Source organism: Corvus cornix, chromosome 3, assembly GCF_000738735.6.
Source record: "Corvus cornix cornix isolate S_Up_H32 chromosome 3, ASM73873v5, whole genome shotgun sequence".
In the NCBI taxonomy this organism is placed as follows: Eukaryota; Metazoa; Chordata; class Aves; order Passeriformes; family Corvidae; genus Corvus; species Corvus cornix.
Genome location: NC_047056.1, coordinates 15044807 through 15067730, shown reverse-complemented (window position 1 = coordinate 15067730; position 22924 = coordinate 15044807). Strand labels below are relative to the sequence as shown.

The 22924-nt window shown below is 43.0% G+C and overlaps 1 protein-coding gene across 1 annotated transcript in view; it reads left to right on the top strand.

Annotated features, from left to right (window-relative positions):
• The window catches only part of KCNK12 (potassium two pore domain channel subfamily K member 12), a 29843-nt gene extending 12371 nt beyond the window's left edge, over window positions 1-17472 (top strand). Inside the window, exon 3 of the mRNA XM_039567858.1 lies at window positions 6503-17472. Coding sequence (XP_039423792.1) covers window positions 6503-7398 — 896 coding nt within the window. The 3' untranslated portion in view covers window positions 7399-17472. The remainder of the gene's footprint in view (window positions 1-6502) is intronic.
• Window positions 17473-22924: the final 5452 nt, after the last annotated feature.

Below are 22924 nucleotides of genomic sequence, written 5' to 3'. Positions count from 1 at the left end.
CTTATCCCTCTAGTGCTAGTCCTCTGTACAGCACAAGAGGTCCTTCATCACTACCTCCCCTACAAAATTTCCTGTCCAGAGCACATGAGTACTTTGTTTAATCCCGGCATCACAGCCACCAGCACCTCTCCATCACACCACTCTCTTGCAGGAGCCTCTTGCATCATTCCCATGAGGCAGACCCTTGTGACATCCTACTGGTCGCCAGGGATGCCTGTGGGAGTTGCAAGCCCCTTGCCCACATGCAGAAATCACCAGCTACCAGAGAAGCAGGGGAGTCCCAGCACCCCTGCCCTGATGGAACTGCCCTGCTGCTTCCCAGCCCTATCTCCTGTCCTCACCTGAGTCACGGCTGGGAATAATTTTGGCTTCATCTTTGTGATTCACTTCTACAGAAATTGTTTCCTCTCAGTCTTTTATACCTTTCACATGCACCTGGTAACTTAGTAACTATTTATTAATTCACCTTTTAGTTATTTAATGTAATTGTGACAAATATAATCTTTTTTTCCTAAGGAAGCTTGGCTTATTTTAGGCTTATATTTCTATTAACTCTTTTTAAAACCAACATACATTAAAGAGGAATGGATATGTGGCCATGACCTCTTAGCCTGTGGTTTAAAGCATGGCCAGCAGAGAAATGCCAAGGGTGATCGATTCTGGTGTTCACTGATGTTAGGCATCACAGGGCTATGGATAACCAATAACCTGATCACCATTGTGTGTAAATAGAATAAAATTGGTACTGTATAAATCCTGTAAAAATTGCCTGCAGCTCTTTGAAACTCTCTTAAAGTTCAATTATTCATCTCCTGGCTCTGTTCTGCCAGCATGGCTCCTTTTGAGTAACAGTTGTCTCAAACACCTGACTAATATTTCACAGGTGGAAATGAAACAAGGAGCACCAGCAGAGACATGGATGGTTTTTAACTACATTCATTAAGCTTATTATGGTGCACTTTTCAGTCACTGAATAGAGTGGGCATCTTTTCCCAAAGTCTCTGGGTGCAGGTGTGCACTTTTTTATATATGGAACTCTCAGGGAAAACAAAAAAAAAAGAAACTGGTTTAGCTCACCTTGGTTTGCAAAGCAAATTTACAGGAATTCTGACCATCTCTTTAGTCTCTGTTAAAGGAATGTATTTAAAAATATTTTTAGAAAGTTAGGAAATGCCAGAAATTGAAGTGGTGTGTGTATATATCTATAGATATAGATTTAGATATAGATATATTTTACCAAGGATGGATGGATGAATGGGTAGATAGAATGATTATGGAAGTCACTCCTTATCTGCATAGTCACTCAGTATTTTCTCCATGGAGTATCTGTCCCAGTACATGGGTCACCAAGGACTGCAGGTTTGTGTAGGATACAGGTTTGGCCAGCCCTAAACACTGCAGTTGTATCTCATTTATTCAGACATAGCATGGGTCCAGCTTAAAGGGTCTTAATTCACACAGTGCTGGACAGACCACTGCTGTCCAGGAGGTGTTTGCAGATAGTAATCTAAATAAGATCAAATGGGATTTTACAGCAACTTGGATATTAAAGGCTTTGCAATAGAAAAGTTCTAAAAAAATGTACTGTTTGAGCCCAAAGGGGGGTATTTTAGTAAATCAGGCTGAGAAAGATGTTAAAGTAAGTCTTTCGTTTATAGTCAGCACATGCGAGGCTGGGTGGAAGAACTGACTCGTAGTATTCCCCCTTTGGGGTAAAAGCTCTGGATGCAGCAGTTTTGTCGGCTCTGAGCTGTGACCCTGTATCCAAGGCAACCGTTTCTGGATGTTAGGTGGTAAGGAGCTAGAGAATAAATGAGAGGCAGTTGTGAAATATACAGGTATGACTCTCAGGGGAAATAATAATGAAATGCTGACAGGTGGGAAAGGGTGGGAGGAAGCACCAGAACCCAAACATGGGGTTCAGAGTAGGATGTTTTGTTCCTATGTACTTTTATAGTACGGTATGTGTGTTAGTCAATAAAGACCAGCCAGGACTATTGGAAAGCTGTGAAGTAATGCAAGTGTGGAACAGACAGGAAACAGGAAAACATGAAAATTGGTAGCTCTTTGTTTCTCTGTGTTCTGTAACCCCCATCTCTTACCCTTTATGTTGCAAGAACTTCTTTCCCTCTGGAAACAGCATTCTGCTTATAGTTGTCTCTGTTGTTGTTTATTTCTGAGGAACCATTTGTTTAAAAAGTTGCTTTCAACCATTTTAGTTGATTTTGATTTCTTTAAATATAACCACATGATGGTTATATAGTGGCATAGAGGTGATGCTGCTCTGATGATCTAAGGGCTATTTCACTCTGGGATTTCAAATGATTGCGAGTCAGTGTGCTGATCTGCTGTGTGAGTGAAGTCCTGTGAGAGGACACCTGCATAAGAAGAACTGGGGTGGCTGAAAGAGGCAGGGACACTTTCTTGTGTTCAGTTTTTGTGACTTTCTTGTGTTTTAAAGTTTTTGAAGTGACCAAAACTTTATTACATCTCTCAGTAAATACGTCTTTACTGCAAAACTGTCACCCCCTTTAATCTCAAAATATAGTAAGACAAGGTAATTGCCAAAGTAATTTGACTGAGAGGAGAGCTCACAAGTACTAAAGCTGCTGTATTTCTTTCTGTCTTCTGCCATCAACCATCTCTTACTCATAAGAAAGTGGGTAAAAGAAAAGAAAGCAAGAGCAACAGGAAGCATATGTCACAAGTTTGTCCATCTGTTCTACCTCTTGAATCCATCCCTAGCTTAAGTAATTTAAAACTCCAGATGAGCAGAATTGTAACCACAAACCTGTTATGCAAGCCAGGATGAGGGTTTCATTAAATGCCAGCATTTAACCATGAGAGGCTGCTGAAGAGGGTTTTTGTCAGCTCATCTCTACTAATTCTCTTTGTTTGGGGAGGAGAAATATCAACCAGCTGAAATTAATGCTGCCATAGAGCTTGTATCTGAAGTGATGAGGCAAAATTGGCATGAGGGAGGTTCAAATATTGCAAAGTCAACCCCAAGGCACCTGTAAAATACGTCTCAGGGCCATGAAAAATGTAAAGCCCTGTTGCGCTTTTTCCCTTGTAGCGTGTTGGAAGCGTAGGCAGTTCTGGATGAATTTGCTTCATCCAGGCATCACGATGTTCTTAGCCTTGGGTGAGGGCTGAACTCAGAGATGAGGTACAGAACATACCAGGACCAACCCCTCGTGGTCAGGGTGACACAAAGGGACAAACCCAGCTGGCAGAGGAAGACCCTGCACGGGCAGTCCACGAGTGCTCCCCTCAGCCAGCTGGTGACCTAAGAGATGTGTTTTAGTGGTGGCTTGGCAGTGCTGGGGTAATGGTTGGACTCAATGGTCTTAAAGGTCTTTGCCAACCTTCTCTGTTTGCCTGGCCTCACTTTTTGCCTGTTTTATATATTTCTTAGCACTCTCATTGCTGTGATGGGCCCTTTCACCTTGCATAGCTGCATACTGAATTTTGGTAACATTTTGCTTCAGAAGATTTTGATGAAACAAAGAGCAACAAAAATATAAAACTTCACTCTCTCTCTTGAATGATCACTAGAAAATACTGAAAAGCTCAGCACATTTACAGCTCGATCCAAACTGTCGCTATCTCTTTTTTTTTTCCTAATTAATAAATGTGTCTAGCCATATGTGTGACAATAAACCCATTTATTTTGATGGTGATGTTCACATGCTTGCTGTGAAGCACATGTTTAAGTGCTTTGCTGACAAGGCACAGGCGAACAGATGCCTTCTCCATAACAAGTTGGCTGTGTATCCCTAGCTGCCAACCACAACAGGCTCCCCAGCTCCTTCTGAGGACCAGGCTCTTATGGATATTCATCATTAAATGAGAGACTCCTGCTAGCAGCCAGCCCAATCCAGAGAACAGGTCCACCCCACAGAGAAGAAGGAACTGAGAACTTCTCAGAGCCCAAGGCAGGGTTTATGAGGTCTGCTCAAGGGTGGTCTTGTTAATGCTGCAAAATGGAGAGACGGTGGGTCCAGAAAGCAAAATGTAATTACCTCTTTGGTAATATTTTCTGGCAATACTGTGCAAGTTTTTCACTGACTTTTACACAGAATACTCTTTTAACAATGAAGATTATGATCATTAAATCCTAGAATGGTTTGGGTTGAAAGGGACTTGAAAGGTCATCTATTCACGTGGGCAGGTGTTGGAGTGAAAGCTTCTCTGGACTCAGGTCCAGAGGAAAAGGCCCAAAGCACAGGGGTTGAATTAAAACCTTTGGACAAGCAGAGATACATGAAGCCACACCAAAGTGAAATAGAAATATAGATTTTTAACTATTAGTAAAAATATATGCTAAGTGCCTTAAAAAGTGCCTGAAACACTGAAGATCTGCAGCAGAGACCTTAAACACAGTTCTTACTGCAGCAGTGTTGCCTTTTCACAGAATTTCTTTACTTTAGACAAAATATAGCTACAACTGTACTGTTCACATTTTTTAGATAGAGTGTTCACATGAACAATAAGAGCTGATAGAAACTGTATATGCAAATCTGTGTAATACCTGTGTAACACTTGTGTAAGGCTTATGACTGTTAGAATTGGACCAGGATAGGTTAAGAAAAGGAAAACTAGAATCGTGTGTTAATCTTATTGGTCAATTAACAAATGTAATCCACACTTCTGTAAGAAAAGAAGAGCACATAGAATTAGAAGAAGCAGCTGTTTTCTGCCTGCTGTTTGCTGTTGCTGCTTGGCTTTATCATGTAACCCCCTTGAACTCTGCCTTCAAGAAAGCTATGAGACTATGAAATGAAGAACTTAGCAGAACAGCAGCCTCCTCTGCTCTCTTACCCTGGTCTGAGAAGGAAGGGTCTCCCATCAAAAGCTCAACAGGCAGGGACACCTTTCACTAGATGAGGTTACTCAAATTATGAAATATAGTCTGAATTGGTGGCACACAGCTGTTTCTGAGCCTGCCAAATGTGCTGTGAAAGTAGGACCACCTCTTTTCTCATGCATTTTCATGTCACTGAAAAGATACACCTGACTTTGCTTGTCGTGAGCATTTACATTCTTTTATCAACCATTGGGAAATTCTCTATCAACAAAGTAGGAAGGGAGCACAGATAAACTACCCAGAAAAATTCAGCCATTGCAAAAATAAACCAGTAGGTTTCAAGCAGCAATCTCAATTCTTGCTGTTTATAAAGGTGTGTCATGGTAATAAACTGGATTTAATGATTTCATTATGCTCTGTAATGATTTCATTATGCTCTGTGCTTTGTCTTCACAAACTTCTATTTATATAGTCTGGTGTTGATATTTACTGCCTTGAATATGTTATTTGCTCAGTATTTTGGTGGAGCAATACAGCAATGACATTTCAGAATGTGGATTTTTCACAAACCTTTAATTCAAATTAGATGTGGTTATTTTTTCCTGGGACATAAGCAGTCACCTCAGTCCTGTCAATAAGCACTTTGCCTGAGCCACCAAGTGTTTTTACCGAGAAGAATAGCAGAATAAGGGCAATACCTGCAGAACTGAGTTTCAGAAGAATCTTCCTGAGACAGGATGTGAAATATGTGTAATCTTTTCCATAAAATAACTGGTATCAGCAAATAACAAGGAGTAAACTTACTGTATTTATTTGCATGCAAATTTAAGTTCACCTTTGCTGTTATTTAACCATCTGTTAGCTACAGGGCATTACTGCTTACTTATAAAACTGTGTGTATGAGTAACATCATAATAAGTAATAGTACAATAAGTAATTCATATCAAGAAGAGGTGAATTAATATTGTTGCTGTATCTTCCCAGAGTTTGTATACTCTGATTTTTCTGTTGAACTGTGCAGCAGTGTTTTTCCCTGCTGTAATTATCCATCTGCAAGTTCCCAATGCCCCCAGTCTTCCAGGCAGCTCTGCAGCATGATGGTTTTTCCCTCCCTCTGTGATGATACCCGGTGGGCTAGTCACAGCTGGGATTTGGAAAAGACTTTGAAGTGCTGTTATTTTTAAAACAATATTCAATATTTGGGAGGTGCATTTTTTTCCTGTTATACAACCTGAAAACTTCCATCTTCTCAGTGGGAATGGTATAATCAGACCCCTGTAACAAAAATGTTACACTGGGTTACAGCTTGTGAACAGAGAACTTAAACTTTTCATCAGGTCCTGATGGCTGACACATGTGGGAGCAGGGAAATGGCCTCTTTACCTCATCCCACCTTGAAAAGGTTTGGGTTCAGTGAGTCTTCCACCTGCCTTTACAGAGTGGTGTTGCTCTGCTAATACACTGCCTTTTGTCTTGCAAGGATTTTTTGCTCACTTTTGAGTTTTAGTCATCTCATTGAACTTTCTGGTGCTTTCCTTCTTTACCAAACTTGGTTTCATGTTGGCCTGAGCTGACTTAGAGATAGCACTCCTTTTGTCCAGTGAGATGGGAGCCATGTTAAGGTACATATATCCTGAGCTTATACATGAAAACCCGTGTCATTAATGTTGCCCATTTATCTCCACACCGTAGGTTTTGGAATGACCACACCAGCAACCGTGGCTGGAAAAGTATTCCTCATCGTTTATGGCCTTTTTGGGTGTGCCGGGACCATCCTCTTCTTCAACCTCTTCTTGGAGCGCATCATCTCCCTGCTGGCGTTTATCATGAAGGCGTGCTACGAGAGACAGCTGCGAAGAAGTGGTCTCCTACCTCCCAACTTCCGAAGGGGGCCAGCTGTGTCCGGGGTGGGCAGCCTCGTGGGCTGGAAGCCGTCCGTTTACCACGTGATGCTGATCCTGGGATTTTTTGCTATTACCCTTTCCTGCTGCGCCTCAGCCATGTACACAGCAGTGGAAGGATGGAACTACATTGACTCCTTGTATTATTGCTTTGTCACCTTCAGCACCATCGGCTTTGGAGATTTGGTAAGCAGCCAAAACGCTGCGTACCAACATCAGGGATTATACAGAGTCGGGAACTTCATATTTATATTAATGGGGGTATGTTGCATATACTCCCTTTTTAATGTCATCTCAATCGTAATCAAACAAATTTTGAACTGGGTGTTGAAAAAATTGGAATGCAGATGTTGCCCAAAGTGCCATAAATCCAGTACCCGCCTCAGCCGTCGCAATGCCATCACCCCAGGAGCCCGCCTGCGCCGCCACAATGTCGCCGTGGACGCTGACGGACAGTACGACAGTGACACCGAGGGCAGGAGGCTCTCTGGAGAGATGATCTCCATGAGGGAGCTCACAGCGTCCAATAAAGTCTCCCTGGCCATTTTGCAGAAGCAGTTGTCCGAGACGGCCAACGGCTACCCGAGGAATGTCTGTATCAATACGAGACAGAACGGTTTCTCTGCGGGGGTGGGGGCTCTGGCCATCATGAACAACCGCTTGGCAGAAACAAGTGATTCTAGGTAGAGTTTTTGGAATTCCTTTTGTTTCTTAAATAAAAATAAAACGGCGGTTAGGGTGGAATTACCACTGTAAGCTACTGGAAAGTTTTGAATTTCAGAGACAGCCTTGGTATTCATTGGGTGTTCAGCGTTTTACTTTCTGGGGGTTTTATAAGTTTTCTCTAATATGCAGTGAGATCTTTACCATTATGTTACAATTTTCCCCTAAGGGGGTTTTAAATGAGACTTGGATGTCTTTGATGCAGAATCTGGTGCAATTATAGAAGGATGGTGTGCATAGTTAGGATGGTGTCAAAACCAACATGTTCTTCTTCAGAACAGAGCCTGAACCCAAACTCTGTGTTAAAAGGCATAAAGCAGGCAAGCTGGGCTCCAGATTCAAGCCTGGGGTCGGTAAGTTTTGGCTAAACCGGTATCTCACAGTTTGTTGAAGTCTGGTTCTGGCCCTGAGCCTTGTACTCAATGCTCTTCAGCAATTCCTCGTAGCAGGCCTTTGTATGACATACACGTGGGTGACTGTTGTCACACCAGCTTTAGGGTGACTGTGTTTAACTTCAATAATCCCACTGACTTCAGTGGCAGAGGATGGAATGGGCTGAACTCGCCTCGTACAAATGGTGGGATTTAGCCAGTCTTGTCCGAAAGACCACCTGCCACCTAACTCTTAAAAGTCAGGTGGTTATCAAGGACCGTGTTAAGGTGTGCAAAACTGTTCCTACCTACTGATAACAGAAAACAGGCAATTGTCATCTTCAGAACTGACGTTATTTAATGCAAGAGAAGCTGGTATGCACCTCTGGTGTCAAATGTTTGCATCATCACAAAAATGCTTATTTCATTACTTTCTCATGAAATAAGTCACTAAAATGAATGTAGGCTCTCTGTTGTCCTAAATTTGCTCTTTTACTTCTGCAGTATTGTTGCAGAGATTCGTCCAAAGTATTTCTTTGAGGACCCCAACCCTGTACTTGTTTCCCACAAATCTGACTGTGCAGGCTGTACAAAAGAGCACTGCTTTGAAGTTCCCCCAGGAACTGGCTTCCCCAAAATGTTGATACCAAGTCATAAATTAGCCTTTGGCTGTTGCTGCTACCATCTTAAGCCATATTTAACCTGTGCTAGCCCAAACCACTGAAGAACCAAACACAAACCTGGTCTAGAGTGTAGTTTAGCATGACAAATGGATGCAGAGGAGTTACTGCAAACCTCTTTCAAAAATACATGCAACAGCTCTGGATCATTTCTCTAAATTCTCTCTACTACACTGTGAAGATAATAAAAAGGCTTCTACTGATTCCGGGCAAGAAACAAAACTTAAGCTTATATTCTAAGGAGCCTTCTCTTGGAAACTTACTGGAAAATTGTAGGCAAGACCATGAGTAGTAGGTTGGTTACTGAATAAATTGACCGAGATGATGAACACAAACTAGGAATATTAGAAATGTTTGAGAATATTTCCATGAAAATATTTTACTCTATTTACTGACTTTGTTTTGCATGGGTTTGGAGTAGCCATCATTTTTGCTTTCTTTTAAATTTGTAGCAGTGCAAAATGTTTTGGAATGTACCCTTGGAAAACTTAACTTTAAATCTGAGGTTTTGCACACCTGAGCCTGCCAGCTGAATTATGGCATTGAATGTATCTTTTTCCTAACGAAAAGAATCAGAGCTGCAGATAAACCATCACACATGGGTCTGTATCACACTGTAAATGTCACAGCTTTTATCAAGATGTGTTTGGCCAGAAACAAGCAGTGATGATTGTAATGTGTTTCCAGCTGGTGCAGACTCACACTTAAGATTCTGTGGTATGGTAGGGGCTGCATTCAAGAGGCAGGAGCTTTCTTGGTGGTAGAGAGACTCCTCAAGGTCCATCTGTCAGAATGCCTTCCTGTCTGTGCACTCATCCTCTTTAAGGAGGCAGGAAGAGGTGTTTGGTGCTGCTTTTGATGCCCACTGAAGGATAAATTTAAGCAGGGTGTACAGGGGCGGGTCATGGTCTGGAAAAGACTCTGACTGCTGGAAGACCCAGTTCAGGAAGGGTCCCTTCCCTTCCAGACGTGCAAGGGAAACAGCACAGGCAGGGAACCAAAAGAATGGAAATTTGTTATTTCCCCTTGGGATTACCCCCACGGGTAAATCTCTAACTATGATGATTTATATGTTTGTTTATTAAAAGTGTGAATGGGACCCTGCTCTTTTTTTGCAGCCAAAACTCTCTTAGGATTGTATCTTGGTGCATTTGTCATCATAGGGATTATTACTCATTAGGACTATAACATAAATCAGGGCCGACAGGCTCTGTCCCAAAGGACTTAGGAGTTTGAACAGATAGGGCCCCAAGCCACAGCAGAATTACCTGTTTATTATTTCTCTCGTAAAAACATGTTCAAATGTATCAATATTCTGTGAGCTCAAGAACTCTTATTTTTATGGTAACAAGTTTGCAAATTAAAGGGTTTTTTTCAGTGAATTGTTTTTAAAGGGTAAATATTATAACTAATATTAGGATCCTGTTTAAACTGTAAATTTGTGAATTGTTTTCAAACCACTTATTCCAGCCTGGGAAATACAGTGAAGTAATATGAAATTGTACGTACCTCCTCTGTACTTTTTCTGAGTCCAGGCAAAGGCAGACACACAGTCTGCTGTAGCATAATTTAAATGTTTCCAAGTCTTTCTGGTACCATCAGTCACAAGGGTGCCTTTGCAGGACCCTTTGTAGTTCCTATTGACTCCAGGGGAAGTTGGACCAGCTCCTGGAGCTGGGCATCTCAAGGGATTTGAGCATCAGGTTGCTGCTCAGTTCACTTAGATCTAATGTTTACTTACACCCAAGGTCCTTGATAATCTCCATTCTGCTTCTCCTTAGCTTCAGAGGCATATAAAGTGCATGCCCAGTTATTTACCAGTGCCCCTATTTCTTGCAGGTCACATATCTCCAAAAGCTGACATAAGTCAACCACAGGGACCCCCAGGTCATATCTAAGTCCCAAACCCATCTGGCACAGCAAAGCCAGTTTATGAGAGGGTCAGAGCATGGTTACTGAGCTGGGTCTCACTGGGGAGCATCTGCTGAAGGGTGGCCTTACAGTTCCCTCATATTCAGTAGCAGAAGTATTTTTCCAGGATGCATGGAATCCAAGCTCCAAATCTCTACTCTTCAGCCTGCCAGCCCTTCCTGGGCACCCATCACCCTTGTGCATGACCACACGAGCCAAGAGGACATAGGAGGTTTGAGGTCAGTCTTTCCTAGTCCCTTGTGCTGTTCCTTTGGCTTTTTTTTCATGACCACTCCTCTTCAAACTTGCTAGGCTTCAGCACCTAACTCCTCTTTTATTGTGCGTGGTCCAACTTGGATTCCCCAGCGCAGCCTGCTCCCCTTGTGAATTGACCCCTAAACATGCACCAGTTGCACCAAGTGCAATTCCTCCTGGTATTTCATTTTCACAGACAAAGCAGATACCAGCAATACCTGGACACAGGCTGAAGCACAAGAAATCAGAAGGAAACAGAAGGAACAGAGTGGGAAAGTGAAAGCACACTGCACTAGGTTGCACTTTCTTTTCAGGTAACTTGGGAGTTGTATTACATTCTAGAAATGGGGCTCTTTTTCAAATTTTATTATGGATAGCCTTGAAAGAATGCAGTTGGCTTAGGTTTTAAAAGTTCATCTTCCCTGATACAACCCCCTCTGTATCACCCTGTAGAACAGCAGCAGTAACTCCTGGCTGGCACAGACCAAGACATCCCAGCTGCCTGCTGAGTCTACAGGCAGCACAGACCTGAGCTCAGACCGTGTCCCCCACACTGGTCTTTTGCTGCCTGAGCCCAGGGAAGAGCATTCAGGAGCAGAAGAAAGCTACAGGAATTAGCACTTCTCTGTGAGCTGGCCCTGAGTGAGAACAGTGATGGCAGAGGTGTGAGCTGCTCAGAAAAAGGAGATACCACATTCGCCTGGCACCTGCACTAGTACCTTGCAGACAAAAACCAAAACATAGGGGAAAATTAATGAGCAACAATGACCAAATTCAGGTGATATCTTCTCTTAACCCTGGAGCTCAGGACAGAACAGTCAGAAGGAATAATTTTGTGTGAAATCTGTAGCATTTGGCAAGTCACTACGTTGACCTCTCGGGGTCTGTCTTCCCTGTGTGTGTTCTTGGACAAAGTTTGGAGTTACACCAAGATGTCATCTGGTTCTCATTGGTTTCTTTCCATCTGCAAACACAGTACTCATTTTGAAAAAATTCAGATGGCTCTTTATTTCCTTGCAATGCAAAGGACATCCTTCAGACCACATAGATGTTCAGATCAATCTCACTGACCTCGGCAACAGGTGGCAGTGTCTGAGGGACGGGGCTGCCTCCCTGCAGAAGCAGCATTGCACAGCAATGCATACCAAGGTTCTTTAGGCAGCTACCAGTTCTGATTGCAACCAGGATTACTGCTGGAAGACAGGAATCCCACTAGAGCTCTCTGGGACTGCCCTGTGCCGTGCTCAGGTTACCCAGAAATGCCCCCGTTGGTGTAGTGCTGCTGTCCCAGCACGGCTGCAACCCTGGCCTTCAGCCTTTTCTCCTCCCCAGCTTTCTGTGGGTGAAAATTTGGGTGTAGGATGACCATTTACCCATTTTTCAGTCATGCCTTGCTTCTGAAAGAAAGACTTCAGCAGCAGTGGAGGTCACGTAGCCAGGCATGTGGGCTTGGTATAACCCTGATTGCCTGTGTGGGATGAATTTACAACTGTATGGAAATCAGCTGTAGCAATGAGACCGTTCTCACATTTTAGTATTTTTCTAGCCTTTAACTTGAAAAATACTCAGTGGCAAATCATTGCAATGAATGTTCAGAGCTAATCTCAACAAAATCACACTTTGCTGATTGCTAGCCTGGCAAATCTGTGGGTATGGCTTCTGCTCTAATTGTATTACTAATGTGCCTTTCCAAACCAACACACATTTGCAGTGTTACATTTAAATAATACAATAAATGCTGTGTTACATAATAAATTCAATTAGGAAAAAGTTAGCACTTGACTCACACAAAATAACTAATGAAGTGTGCATTGCACATTGTACAACCAATATGCAATTTTTTTTAAAAGAATATGTCCATATTTGAGCTCAAATTATGCCTTCATGAATGCTAGGAAAAGAAGAGTGCTACATTGTGGAAAATAAAGGAAAGCATGGACAATTCCACTGAGATTTGACACAAAGGCTATGCATGTTAGCACATGCACAGTAAGTGGTTCATTATGCATTATAAATATGTTGTGTAGCAATGGCACTGAGGAAGGACTACTTTAGTTTACATGGCCACAGTCTGAATGCAGCTACCAATAAAGACACATGCCTTTTTTCTTTCTCTCTTCATTTGCTAAATGGGTAACATCCACCCTTTAATTACTATATCTCTTTAAACCATCAAAAAGAAAATGCAACTGCCCTAAATTTTGCACAGGCAAAAAGAGGTCTAAGGTCAAATCCAAACTTTCAACTCTAAGGATCCAGAGTGGTGTAGTTTAGCTTTGAAGTGGGGCTGCAGACCTGCAGCCTTCAAATGTATCATGTTTAGTCCTTCCCAGGAAAAAAAAGAGGGAGTAAATACGGATATTTACCCAACAGTCTGGAGATTTAGCATGAGAAAAAAAACCACAGCAAGTGTGCTGTTATTGAGGAATGAAAAGTGTGGGGAAAGGGAGAAGCTTAGAAGTGTTCTCCAGCAAATCCAGCAGAAAACCAAAGACTTGCATTTATTCCTCACCACACAACTCTGTGACACTGTCACCCCCCCAAGGGGCTCCTGTGGCGTCGTGAGCTCAGCTACCTCGCGTGGAACGTGAAGAGAGGTATTTTGTGAGACACAGGGGGAAGAGGGACCACACACTTGCAGTCACCATCTTCATTCAGGGCTGGTTTCAGGAAGACAGTTGCCCAGCTTTTACTGGGAAAGCAGCCATACTGGTCCCTTACAGTGATGATCAGTATTTTGGGTGTATCAGAGGTGCAGATTCCCATACCTCTAAGTCCTCCTAGTCCCAGGGCCCTGTCGTGCCCAGGTGTGTCCCAGCCAGCTCCCAAGCCCACACTTGGCATGAGGATGTAGGTGGGTTTGAAAGGGTGTTACATCATCGTCCCAAGAGTTTTCAGGATCAGACCTTCAGCAGGTGATGCTTTTTCAAACCTACAGAATACAAAGATGTTCCCATATTCCTTTTGTACTTTGCAGACTGTAAGAGTACTTTTTAAAGCCAGTGAGTCAATGCAAAATTAATGCTTTTATAACAACATACAATAAACAACGTGAAAAAAATTACTAGTATTTCTGACAATGTGCAAATCAAACACCAGGTTTTCTCAATGGGTATAATTTCCTATTCCATGCAAGTAAAATTATGTCCAGGAAATTTTTGCTCATAGTAACATCCATGGGCTGCACAGGCAGTGCAAGAATTCAGTTCCAGTTTTATTGTAAAACCTCAGTATCTGAAAGCACAACGTCTAAAATACTGTTTGGGGATTGTTTGTGGGTGTTTTTTTGTGTGTGTAAACATTGTTTATTTACAAAAATAAAAATGCTATAATTATACATATACAAACCTATTTTTAGCTCACTGGAATACTACTTTGTTGGATACTCTCAGCAAAAATATTAGTTCCAAATTTCTAGCCAATTTAAATTACTCAAGTTTCAAGATAACCTGTTGAAAAGTATTCCTGTTTGTTTTGTTTCTTTTTGAAAGGGCACAGCTTGGTAGACATCTTTGAGCTGGCATTGCTATCTCCTACTACAAACCTCAAAAATTTTACTCCTGGAGCGAATTCCTCTGGTTTTGGTATTTGCTCACTTCTGCATTGAATTCTAGAAGGAATAACCAGTTCTGTGCTGTTTTCTGGTTGGTATCACTTTCCTTTTTGCATTGATTGAAAATAGCTGAAATATTAACAAGAGCAAATGTTCCCAGACACACCAAAATTAGTCACTTTTCTGAACATTTTTCTTTTAAAATTTGGTTTTGTAAAATCTAAATTCTGATTGTAAATTACATTCATGGTTGGAATTAGCAGACTGAATATTTTTTCTACCAACGGAATTGCTTGACATGAATTCTTGAAGGATGCTAATGATTCGGTTTTGTGTAAAAAGACCTGCCTATTTCATTTGCCCATTTTATCTAATCTGTTTTGAATTCTTAAAGTCAGAAGTATGTAAGTCCCATTTGGAAAATGCCCTATGCTGTACATTTGCTCCTATGAACAGAGCTTCTAGAGGGATTAAAACTGAGCCTGCCTAATTGCTGCAAACAGGATTGCAAGTATAAACCTTCGAAATCTGAGTATTTGTACCTGTTTGGCCATTGCAAACCAAGGGCATGCTAATGTAATTCCAATTCAAGTGAAGAAACATAAATCACAGGGCTTGACTGGCTGCTAACCACTTTCATCAAAAAGGCCACACAGCTACAGGGCCATGGGTGATGGACAGATGCATCTTGATGCACAAAGATGTTATTTTGGAGGTTGGTTTAGTGGCTGGGAGTTGGCAGTGGGGTGGTTAAAGCAGCTTGGCTGTTCCCTGAGGGAAAGGGAAAGGGCAGTTCCCTTTGCTGAGCCTCAGGAGATGTTTGCCAGTAGTAAAAAAGTTTAAAAGGAGATGGACATTGCATTGAGCCTCTCTTGAGAAGCACAGCAAAGTGCTGTAGGTGTTTCTGGCCACCTGTGAACCCTGGGTTGTTCCTGAAACTGGAGTGTTTGGAACACGGGTGCAGCTGTTGACTCATTTTGCTCTTTGCAGTGCCTCTGCGCTGGCAAAGCAGTAATCCTGCTGTGATCCTTCTCTCCTCATAAAATGCATAGAGAGATTTGTTTAGACTTTCCATATGATGACAGCATATATAAATATTACAAGATGAATCAATTACCAAGTCTGGCTATATTTGCTAAGAGATCTTTATCAGTAAAAACAAGAAAAACTGTCTTACCAGTACAGTGAGTCAACAAAAGTAAGTGGTGTTCTGAACAGAAAGTAAGGTGCTAAAATATACAATTGGACCCCAGAGCTCAGGCATGTGTCACAAAATTATCATTCTCTTCCAATGCTCAATGCACCTGTGTCTTTTGGGAAAAAGCCTTGGTTTCTGCCAGCACCAGGACATGCAAAGCTTCTGTTTTCTTTATCTGTATGAAAGCAAAATGTATTGAGGACATGCCTTGGTCTGCACAGCACTCGGGTGGACTTGCCTTCATCCCCAAATTTAAGCGTGCCCATCATCCAGAGACCATGAATACTGGTCCAGTCTCCAGCAGAAAATGGACAAAATGGCCCCGCCTCGGGGTGTCTGTGGTTTTTGGAGAGCAGCTGAATGTCATGGCAAACCACAGCTGCCTCCTCCAGCCAAACCCCCACTGGGGTGGGATCCATCCCACTGCCAGCCCCTGGTCTGCCAGGAATTGTACTGCCAGGAGAGTGGTACAAATCATCAGCAATGTGCTCTTTTCCCTGCCTTCTTAATGGGCTAAAAACAGTGGAAAACAGAGAGATAATTTTCTATTTTAACGATCAAAAGGGTGTTGCCCATTATTCACAGCCTACAGACAAGATGTTATGATTTTCAATTTTCCTGCACTGATCATTCAATTTGGCAGCTGACCTTCAAGTAGTCATGGTTTTTCAAAAAAAGGAGGAAAAAAACCCAAACAGAAAACTCAAACACCCATTATCAGCATATCAGAAAAGCAAAATAATCATAAATGAGGTGGTAAGGATCCACATGCAAAAGTTGAGAGCAGAGCCGCCTCTGTCTGCAGCAGCCAGATGTTTTCTTGGCAGTGGGAGAAGTTTGGGTTCAGGAGAGCATCAGCTGGATGTTTGGACATTGCCCTGCAAACAGCTGCAGCACCAAAATGGCACTTTCTGAACATGTTTCTGCAGCTGTTTCTACACTGTTAGGGACATTTCACATCCCTGCTACTGAAACCAGAGGATGGCAGCAAGCATTACACAAGCAATTTACTGTCACTGGTGTCTATGGGTATTAGCCAGGGACATTTTTCACAACCAAGAGGAATTTCTGCTGAGTGTTGGTCAGAAAAAAAGGACATTTTGCCATCCAGAAACAGCTGCAGCAGTTTCTGCAGTGCCTGACATCACTCAACATACTCCCAAAGAGTTGAACCACACAGACATTACCCCAACAAGCCAAAAGAGATGGTAGGGTCTGAGAAGCAAGTGTTCCTATGGCTTGAATCTGGAGTAACTTGGTTGAATTGCAGGTAGTAAATAGCCTAATTAAACAGATGTAATGACTTAAATGCCTGCTAGAAGGCATTTAAGTCAAAAGGAGATGCATGTACTTTTCCATCACAATTTTGGTACTGTTTACCAAGTTAAGAGGTGAAATGAAGAAACATAAGTTCTCGTAAATCATTGATTGGAAAACATCGATTTTTACTCTTTCAGATGATGCTTCTTGGCAAAACATTAAACTGGAATAAATTTCAAGATTGAAATCTGTTTAAACAAGTGGCAGTTTAAAAAATGCTTTAATCCTGGGTTGACAGGAACTTAGCCTCCAACTCATACCATAATTGTGAGTGCTCTTAACGAATCCGTCCCATTTTTGGTGTCAGCTCAGGATTTTTCCACTGTAAGATCTTTGAATGAAGAGGTCTAAAAGCCATATACAAAGCCAATCAAACACGGATCACGTTTCTACATATGTTATATAGAGTTTGCAAACAAAAATGGGTATTTTGGGCTTGGCACCCCCCTTCATTCACAGAAACATGGTCATGGATCCAGGAGGCAGTGTCAGCTGATGTGCAGCTGCTTTGCAGAGCCGTGCAGAGGCGTTGGCAGAGGATGTGTAGAGCTGGTGGTTAATGAGACTGTGGAAGAGCCCACTGATGGTGTCTGGGGAACATTCCTGTGTGTTTTTAATGCCGTGAAACATGATGGAGTATGAATCCTGTACATCTGGGAGGATGTAAAATTCCGGGTGACGTTTGGAATGTTGCAATTAAGCTATTACAAAGACTTTTGAAATAAACAGGAGAAGAAAAGTTGCCTGGGATGTGTATGCGAGTACTCTTGTTTTTTCTTCTGAGCATGGAGAGAGGAAGGCAAGGCAGGAGCACCTCCTGGGTGAGAGACCCCCTTGGAAATGTATGGCTTGGAGACCTCAGAGCCATATGGGGAGACCCAGATGCTGGGTACACTGTGTATGGTCAAGCAGAGGCAGGTGGGATAACAACTGGTGTGATGTGCTTCCAGTGTACCCCATGGTCACCTGTTAAATCCTGCACCTGAGTGATCACTAGCTTTGCAATAAAATAGAAAGCAGATGGAAACTGTTTGCTCTGTAAACAGTTAAAAGGAACTTCCTATATATCCCCTCTCCACAACTGCCATTCAAATCAATAGAAGCCATCTGTCCAAGGTATTAAGATAAATCTTGGGAGTGTTGATATTGACTAGAAAGGCCCTTAAAAGATCAATCACACTGCGAACAGAGAAATGTCACTGCACCAAACATGGAGACTTGCTAATCTTGCTAGATAACATGGACCTAAAGTGCAAACCTTTCTGGTTTATAAACCCAGGCAAAGCCCCTACTGCTGCCCCCATCTCCTCAGCATCATAAAACAAGCCCCAGCAAGAGCTGGTGCTGGGCACAGGCTGTGGATGGCACCTGCTGCTGCAGTGTCCAGCCAGACACAAAACCTGCGAGGGCTGGTGTGACAGCCCCTGTCAGCCAAAACACACACAACTTATTTTACTGGCAGAAAGGATAAGGGCTGAAAAGTTGCAGCCACAAAAAGTTATGCTGGGCCCAGCAGTGAAGGGGAGAGGGAAATTTTTGGCTGTTTAGCACTTACTTCACTGATGTTGGGTGTCTCCAGAATTGCTATGCTAGGAGTCCAATTCCCCTGGGATTTATTCAGAGTCTCCCATGCTTCAAAGAAGTTGAGATTTTCAGAGTGTTTCAGATTCTTCACAATTCCAGCCATAAAGTCCTCCATCATAGAGTGTGGTGGGAAAATCTTACTAATCTGCTAGATATATTTACAGAAAATGAGAAAATACCTTTTTTTGTTTTTAATAATTACCCTTTTCACACCACTGTATTTCCATGTTACTATTCGACTGCCTTCCTGGTTTGCAAATATATCCCTGAGGAGCCACCAGCTACCTCAGCTCATTCCTAATGGGGAAAAAAAAAAAAATCACTGAGCTCTGCTCTCCAAGAAAGCAGCAAAGCAAATGAGTGGAAGAGAAAACTCACCAGGAAGAGCAGCACCAGCAGCTCCCACAGCTGCTCTGAGGTCTCTCAAGTGGCTTGTCCTGGTGTAGGCAGAAGGCCACTGTGAAAGCATCCAGCCTTGGTGCATATCAGGGGGTAGAAGAAGGCAGCAAGCTCACTGGGAGATGATTTCTCTTGTTTCTGCTGCTGGTGGGAAGCTCATCCATGCTGCCCTCAGGTGACTCCTCTAGGAGTGGATATGGGGCAGCCAGTACCCAACCAGGACATGCATCTGTCTCCAGGCCTCCAAAACCCTCTCCAGAGGCAAGAATGTAAAAATAGCCTTTTGTCCAATTTATTGCAGCAGGATCCAGCCCTCACATAAGGGCTGCATTTACATTTACAGTACCGGGATGATGGGGCTGCCCCGAGTTCCCAAATGTGCCACTGGGATTTAATCCCATGCTCATACCAGTATCGGCTCGGTGTCCAGACTGGCTGCTGGCATGTCCCCGCTGTGCCATGCTGGTTTCCCTCCTTTCCAGCATCCCCCACAATGGGCACATGTGCATTTCTGACACTCCCACCCTGCTCCAGCTCACTGAGACACAGCAGAAGATGCAGCCTTAATTTCGAGAGAAGCGAATGTGCCGGACAGAGCCCTGCACGGGATGAGGCAATTACAAGTGATTCATTAGACCTTGTGCACTGAGATTTGGGGTTTAATCATGTATTGGGGCTTTCAGTGGTTCCAGACACTGAGCTGCAAACTTCATTGGGTTGAGACAACTGCTGCTGGATTTTCCTGGGACTGAGTTTCATTGTCCTTCCCTCTCCAGCGGGCACCTGATCACACACCCAGAAACACACTGACACCTTCAGGGTGCTGGAGTGAGTCCAGAGAATGAAGCTGGTGAAAGTCTAGAGGGTAAATCCCATGAGGCATGACTGGAGGAGCCAGGGGTGTTTAGCCTGGAAGAATGGAAGCTCAGAGGGGACCTTATCACTCTCTACAACTCCCTGAAAGGAGGCTGTGGCCAGGTGTGGGTTGGTCTCTTCTCCCAGGCAACCAGCAACAGGAGTGGAGGACATATCCTCAAGTTGTGCCAGGGGAGGTTCATGTTGGACATCAGGAAGAATTTCTTCATGGAAGGGGTTGTCAGGCATCGGAATGGGCTGCCCAAGGAGGTGGTGGAGTTGCCATCCCTGGAGGTGTCCAAGAAACAACTGGACATGGCACTCAGTGCCACGGCCAAGTTGACGTGGTGGTGTTCGGTCAAAGGTTGGACTGGATGATCTCAGAGGTCTTTACCAACCTAACTGGACCTGTGATTCTGTGATTCTCTCTACAGCGCATCCAGAAAGTACATTTTGTGCAACTGTTGCATTTATATAGGAAGATTATATAAAGGTTAAAATCCACCTCACCCTAGTCATGTAACCAGTTATTTTGGTGGAAATGACGCTGTTTGAATGAGTGTTCCAAAAAATGTTTCACCTGAAATACCCTCGAAATGTGCTGTACAAGTCATTAAAGCCCTCACCATGCCCACTGTTTCTTTCTTTGCTTTTATCCACTTTAATTGGTCTCTTACCCCATTTATTCCTCTGCCTGCTTCTAAGTCCTCTGTTTCCTTCCCACTGCTTAATTCTCCCAAACTAATACAAGAGCTGTGTGCGACCTTGTGACCTGCTGAAATCGGTGCCAAAACCTCCATGGCTGAGCTGATCACCACACCAGCTCTAAAAAAGAATCACACCCTCACATTTGCACTCAATGTCCTTGTTCCCCTTCACACCCCGAGTGGCTCTTTCAAAGGACAAAATTCTGTCACTGGGGGTAATTAAAAACAGTTCATATCCTGCTAGGATTACAGGTTTAAAAATCTGAGTGCCAGGGAAACAAGGCGTTTGCTGTTTTTGGAGGAAACGAACTCCCACAAGAAACATATAACTTAATTTTGCTGTCAGATGTTCCCACAGACTCCCCTTGAAAGTCAACTGAAGCTGTATATATGTGCCTGAAGTGAGTTTTAAAAAAGAAATTACATTTATATTTAGATTGTCACCCTCCAGTCATTCAAAATGGTTCATGTGGGAAGTTTATAATGCTGTGATCAAACCCTTTATTTTGGAATTTATTGATATTTGAGTCAATCCCAATGTTGATCTTCTGCATAAAAAGTTCTGATTGCCTTTAACACACGCATCATGTTGACACTGAGAGAGATGGTCCTGGGTGATCCAGCCCTGGAGCAGCAGCAAAGAATTGGGGACACTTTCCCTTGGGGCATATTGGCAGAATTAGGAGAGGGAGCCCCCTTCCCTCACCCCAACAGCTGCAAGTGCCTGTTGGGCAAAGCTTTATGTCCACATGTCCATCACCACCTAAATGTCACTCAGTTGGCAAAATACTGCATGTACGGCTCTCTTGGCCAAGGAAATTATTCTGACCTTCTTATGCTCTTGATGAACCAGAGAAAGGAATAACAGAATAGTTGGTGGTGAGGATCTCGTGCAGCCATAGCTGATGTGCCTGGGTTTGCTGTGCTAAGAGTGGCCATCTAACAGCACCTCTCTGCTTTCAGCATGGTTTGGTCTCCTGCCATACATTACACCGAGGGCAGGTCTGTGCACTAGAGGCACGTTGGTACTGATAGATGAGTTCTGTGCTATTCCTCAGATCTCCTGTCTCCCAAAAGAGACAAATCCTCCCTCCTCGCTGAGCTGCAGACCAGTAGCCGTCCCTACCCCTTCCTGGGGAAATTATATGGGACAAGTGACTCCAAGTCTCTGCTCTTTTAGTAGAAAACATGGGAATTTGAGAGAGTCTTTCAAATAAAGGGTTTCTGCTAACCTGTGGTGTCCGGGGAAGAAAAACTATTTAGCCTAACACATTGCTGCAGCTTAATGTCATGGAAAAATAAGTGGTGAAATCAATGGAGGGACCAAACCAGAAGGACTCCTCTTGGGTAAGATGAAGGGGTACCTTTGCTTTATCCATGTGCTTCAGGCTCTCTCCAGCTCACTCCTGCCTGGTCAGACAGGGTCAGAATTCTTCTCCTGCACTCCTGGCCAGAGCCATGTCTGCACCAGGAGCTGCAAAAGTCCGTGTCTCATTACATCAACTGCATTTGCAATGCAAAATCAAACCAATTCATCTGAATTGTACAGGGAGAGAAACATTCATCCCTGAAATCTCTGCAAATCAGAAAGGAAAAAGCCAGTATGGACAAGATTATTCACACCCATATAATCATGTTGATTTTTACTAATATTTATTTTTGTTTCTCATCTTCCAAAATGTAGGTATAATTAAGCAACCTCTCATGAGCATCATCTGTGCTAGTACTGAAGAAGTGAAATACTCCTATGTAGATCTAATAGTTGGTGGTAAGTGTTAGCATATCCTTGAGATCTGCGAGATCATTAAAGCAGAAATTACCTCATATTAAAAATGGTTATAGGCAGTTACAGGCTGTATCCACAGCCCTTTAGAGAAAAAAAAATGAACCACCAAGGATCATTTTTTAGTCACTGTTTCCATCTGAAGTGCAATTACCTTTTTTCTAGCCCCTCAGAGCATTATCAATAATGAGAAGCCTGTGGATGAATCAGATACTCCATCTTGGCTCCCTTCTGTCGCTGGTGATTTCCAAGCATCTCATGACCAGCTGTAAGCTTCTCCACAAGCCTCTGAATGAGACATTTTTGGCACCCTCATTTCATATACGTTATTTGATGGTCTCGTGAGTCTTTTCCAACATGAATGATTCAGTGAGTCTATACACAGAAAGATACCAGAGAGATGAGGACTTGTCCACCACAACATGGGAGACCTGTGCAGGAATTTACAGCAGATCCTTGAGCCCCAGACCAACGCTGTAGGCAGCACATTTTTCTGTGTGGTAGCTCCTGCAGATAATCAGAGTCCTGACCTTACAAATCTTGAGCACCTTGGCTCCAGCAGAAACATAGAATATTCAGCAGTTTCTGAACTTTTCACCAAACCAACTTGTGCACATAAAGTTGGTAAAAGTGGACATCAGGGCACTGAGAGTTTTGTTATTAAAGGCAGTTGAAAGAGCTGAAAGCAGATGTTGCCATGTAAAAAGCTGTTGGGGACAAATCCTCCATCGTGCAGGTATCAGAACTAGGAGGCAGGAATCAGAAAGCAGCTCAGTTCAGTGGAATTGTAACAAAACATCCATTTATCAAAGTACTCTAAAAAAAGCATAGCTCTAGGTTTTGAAGCTGCCAGTGAAAAGACAGCTGCATCTCT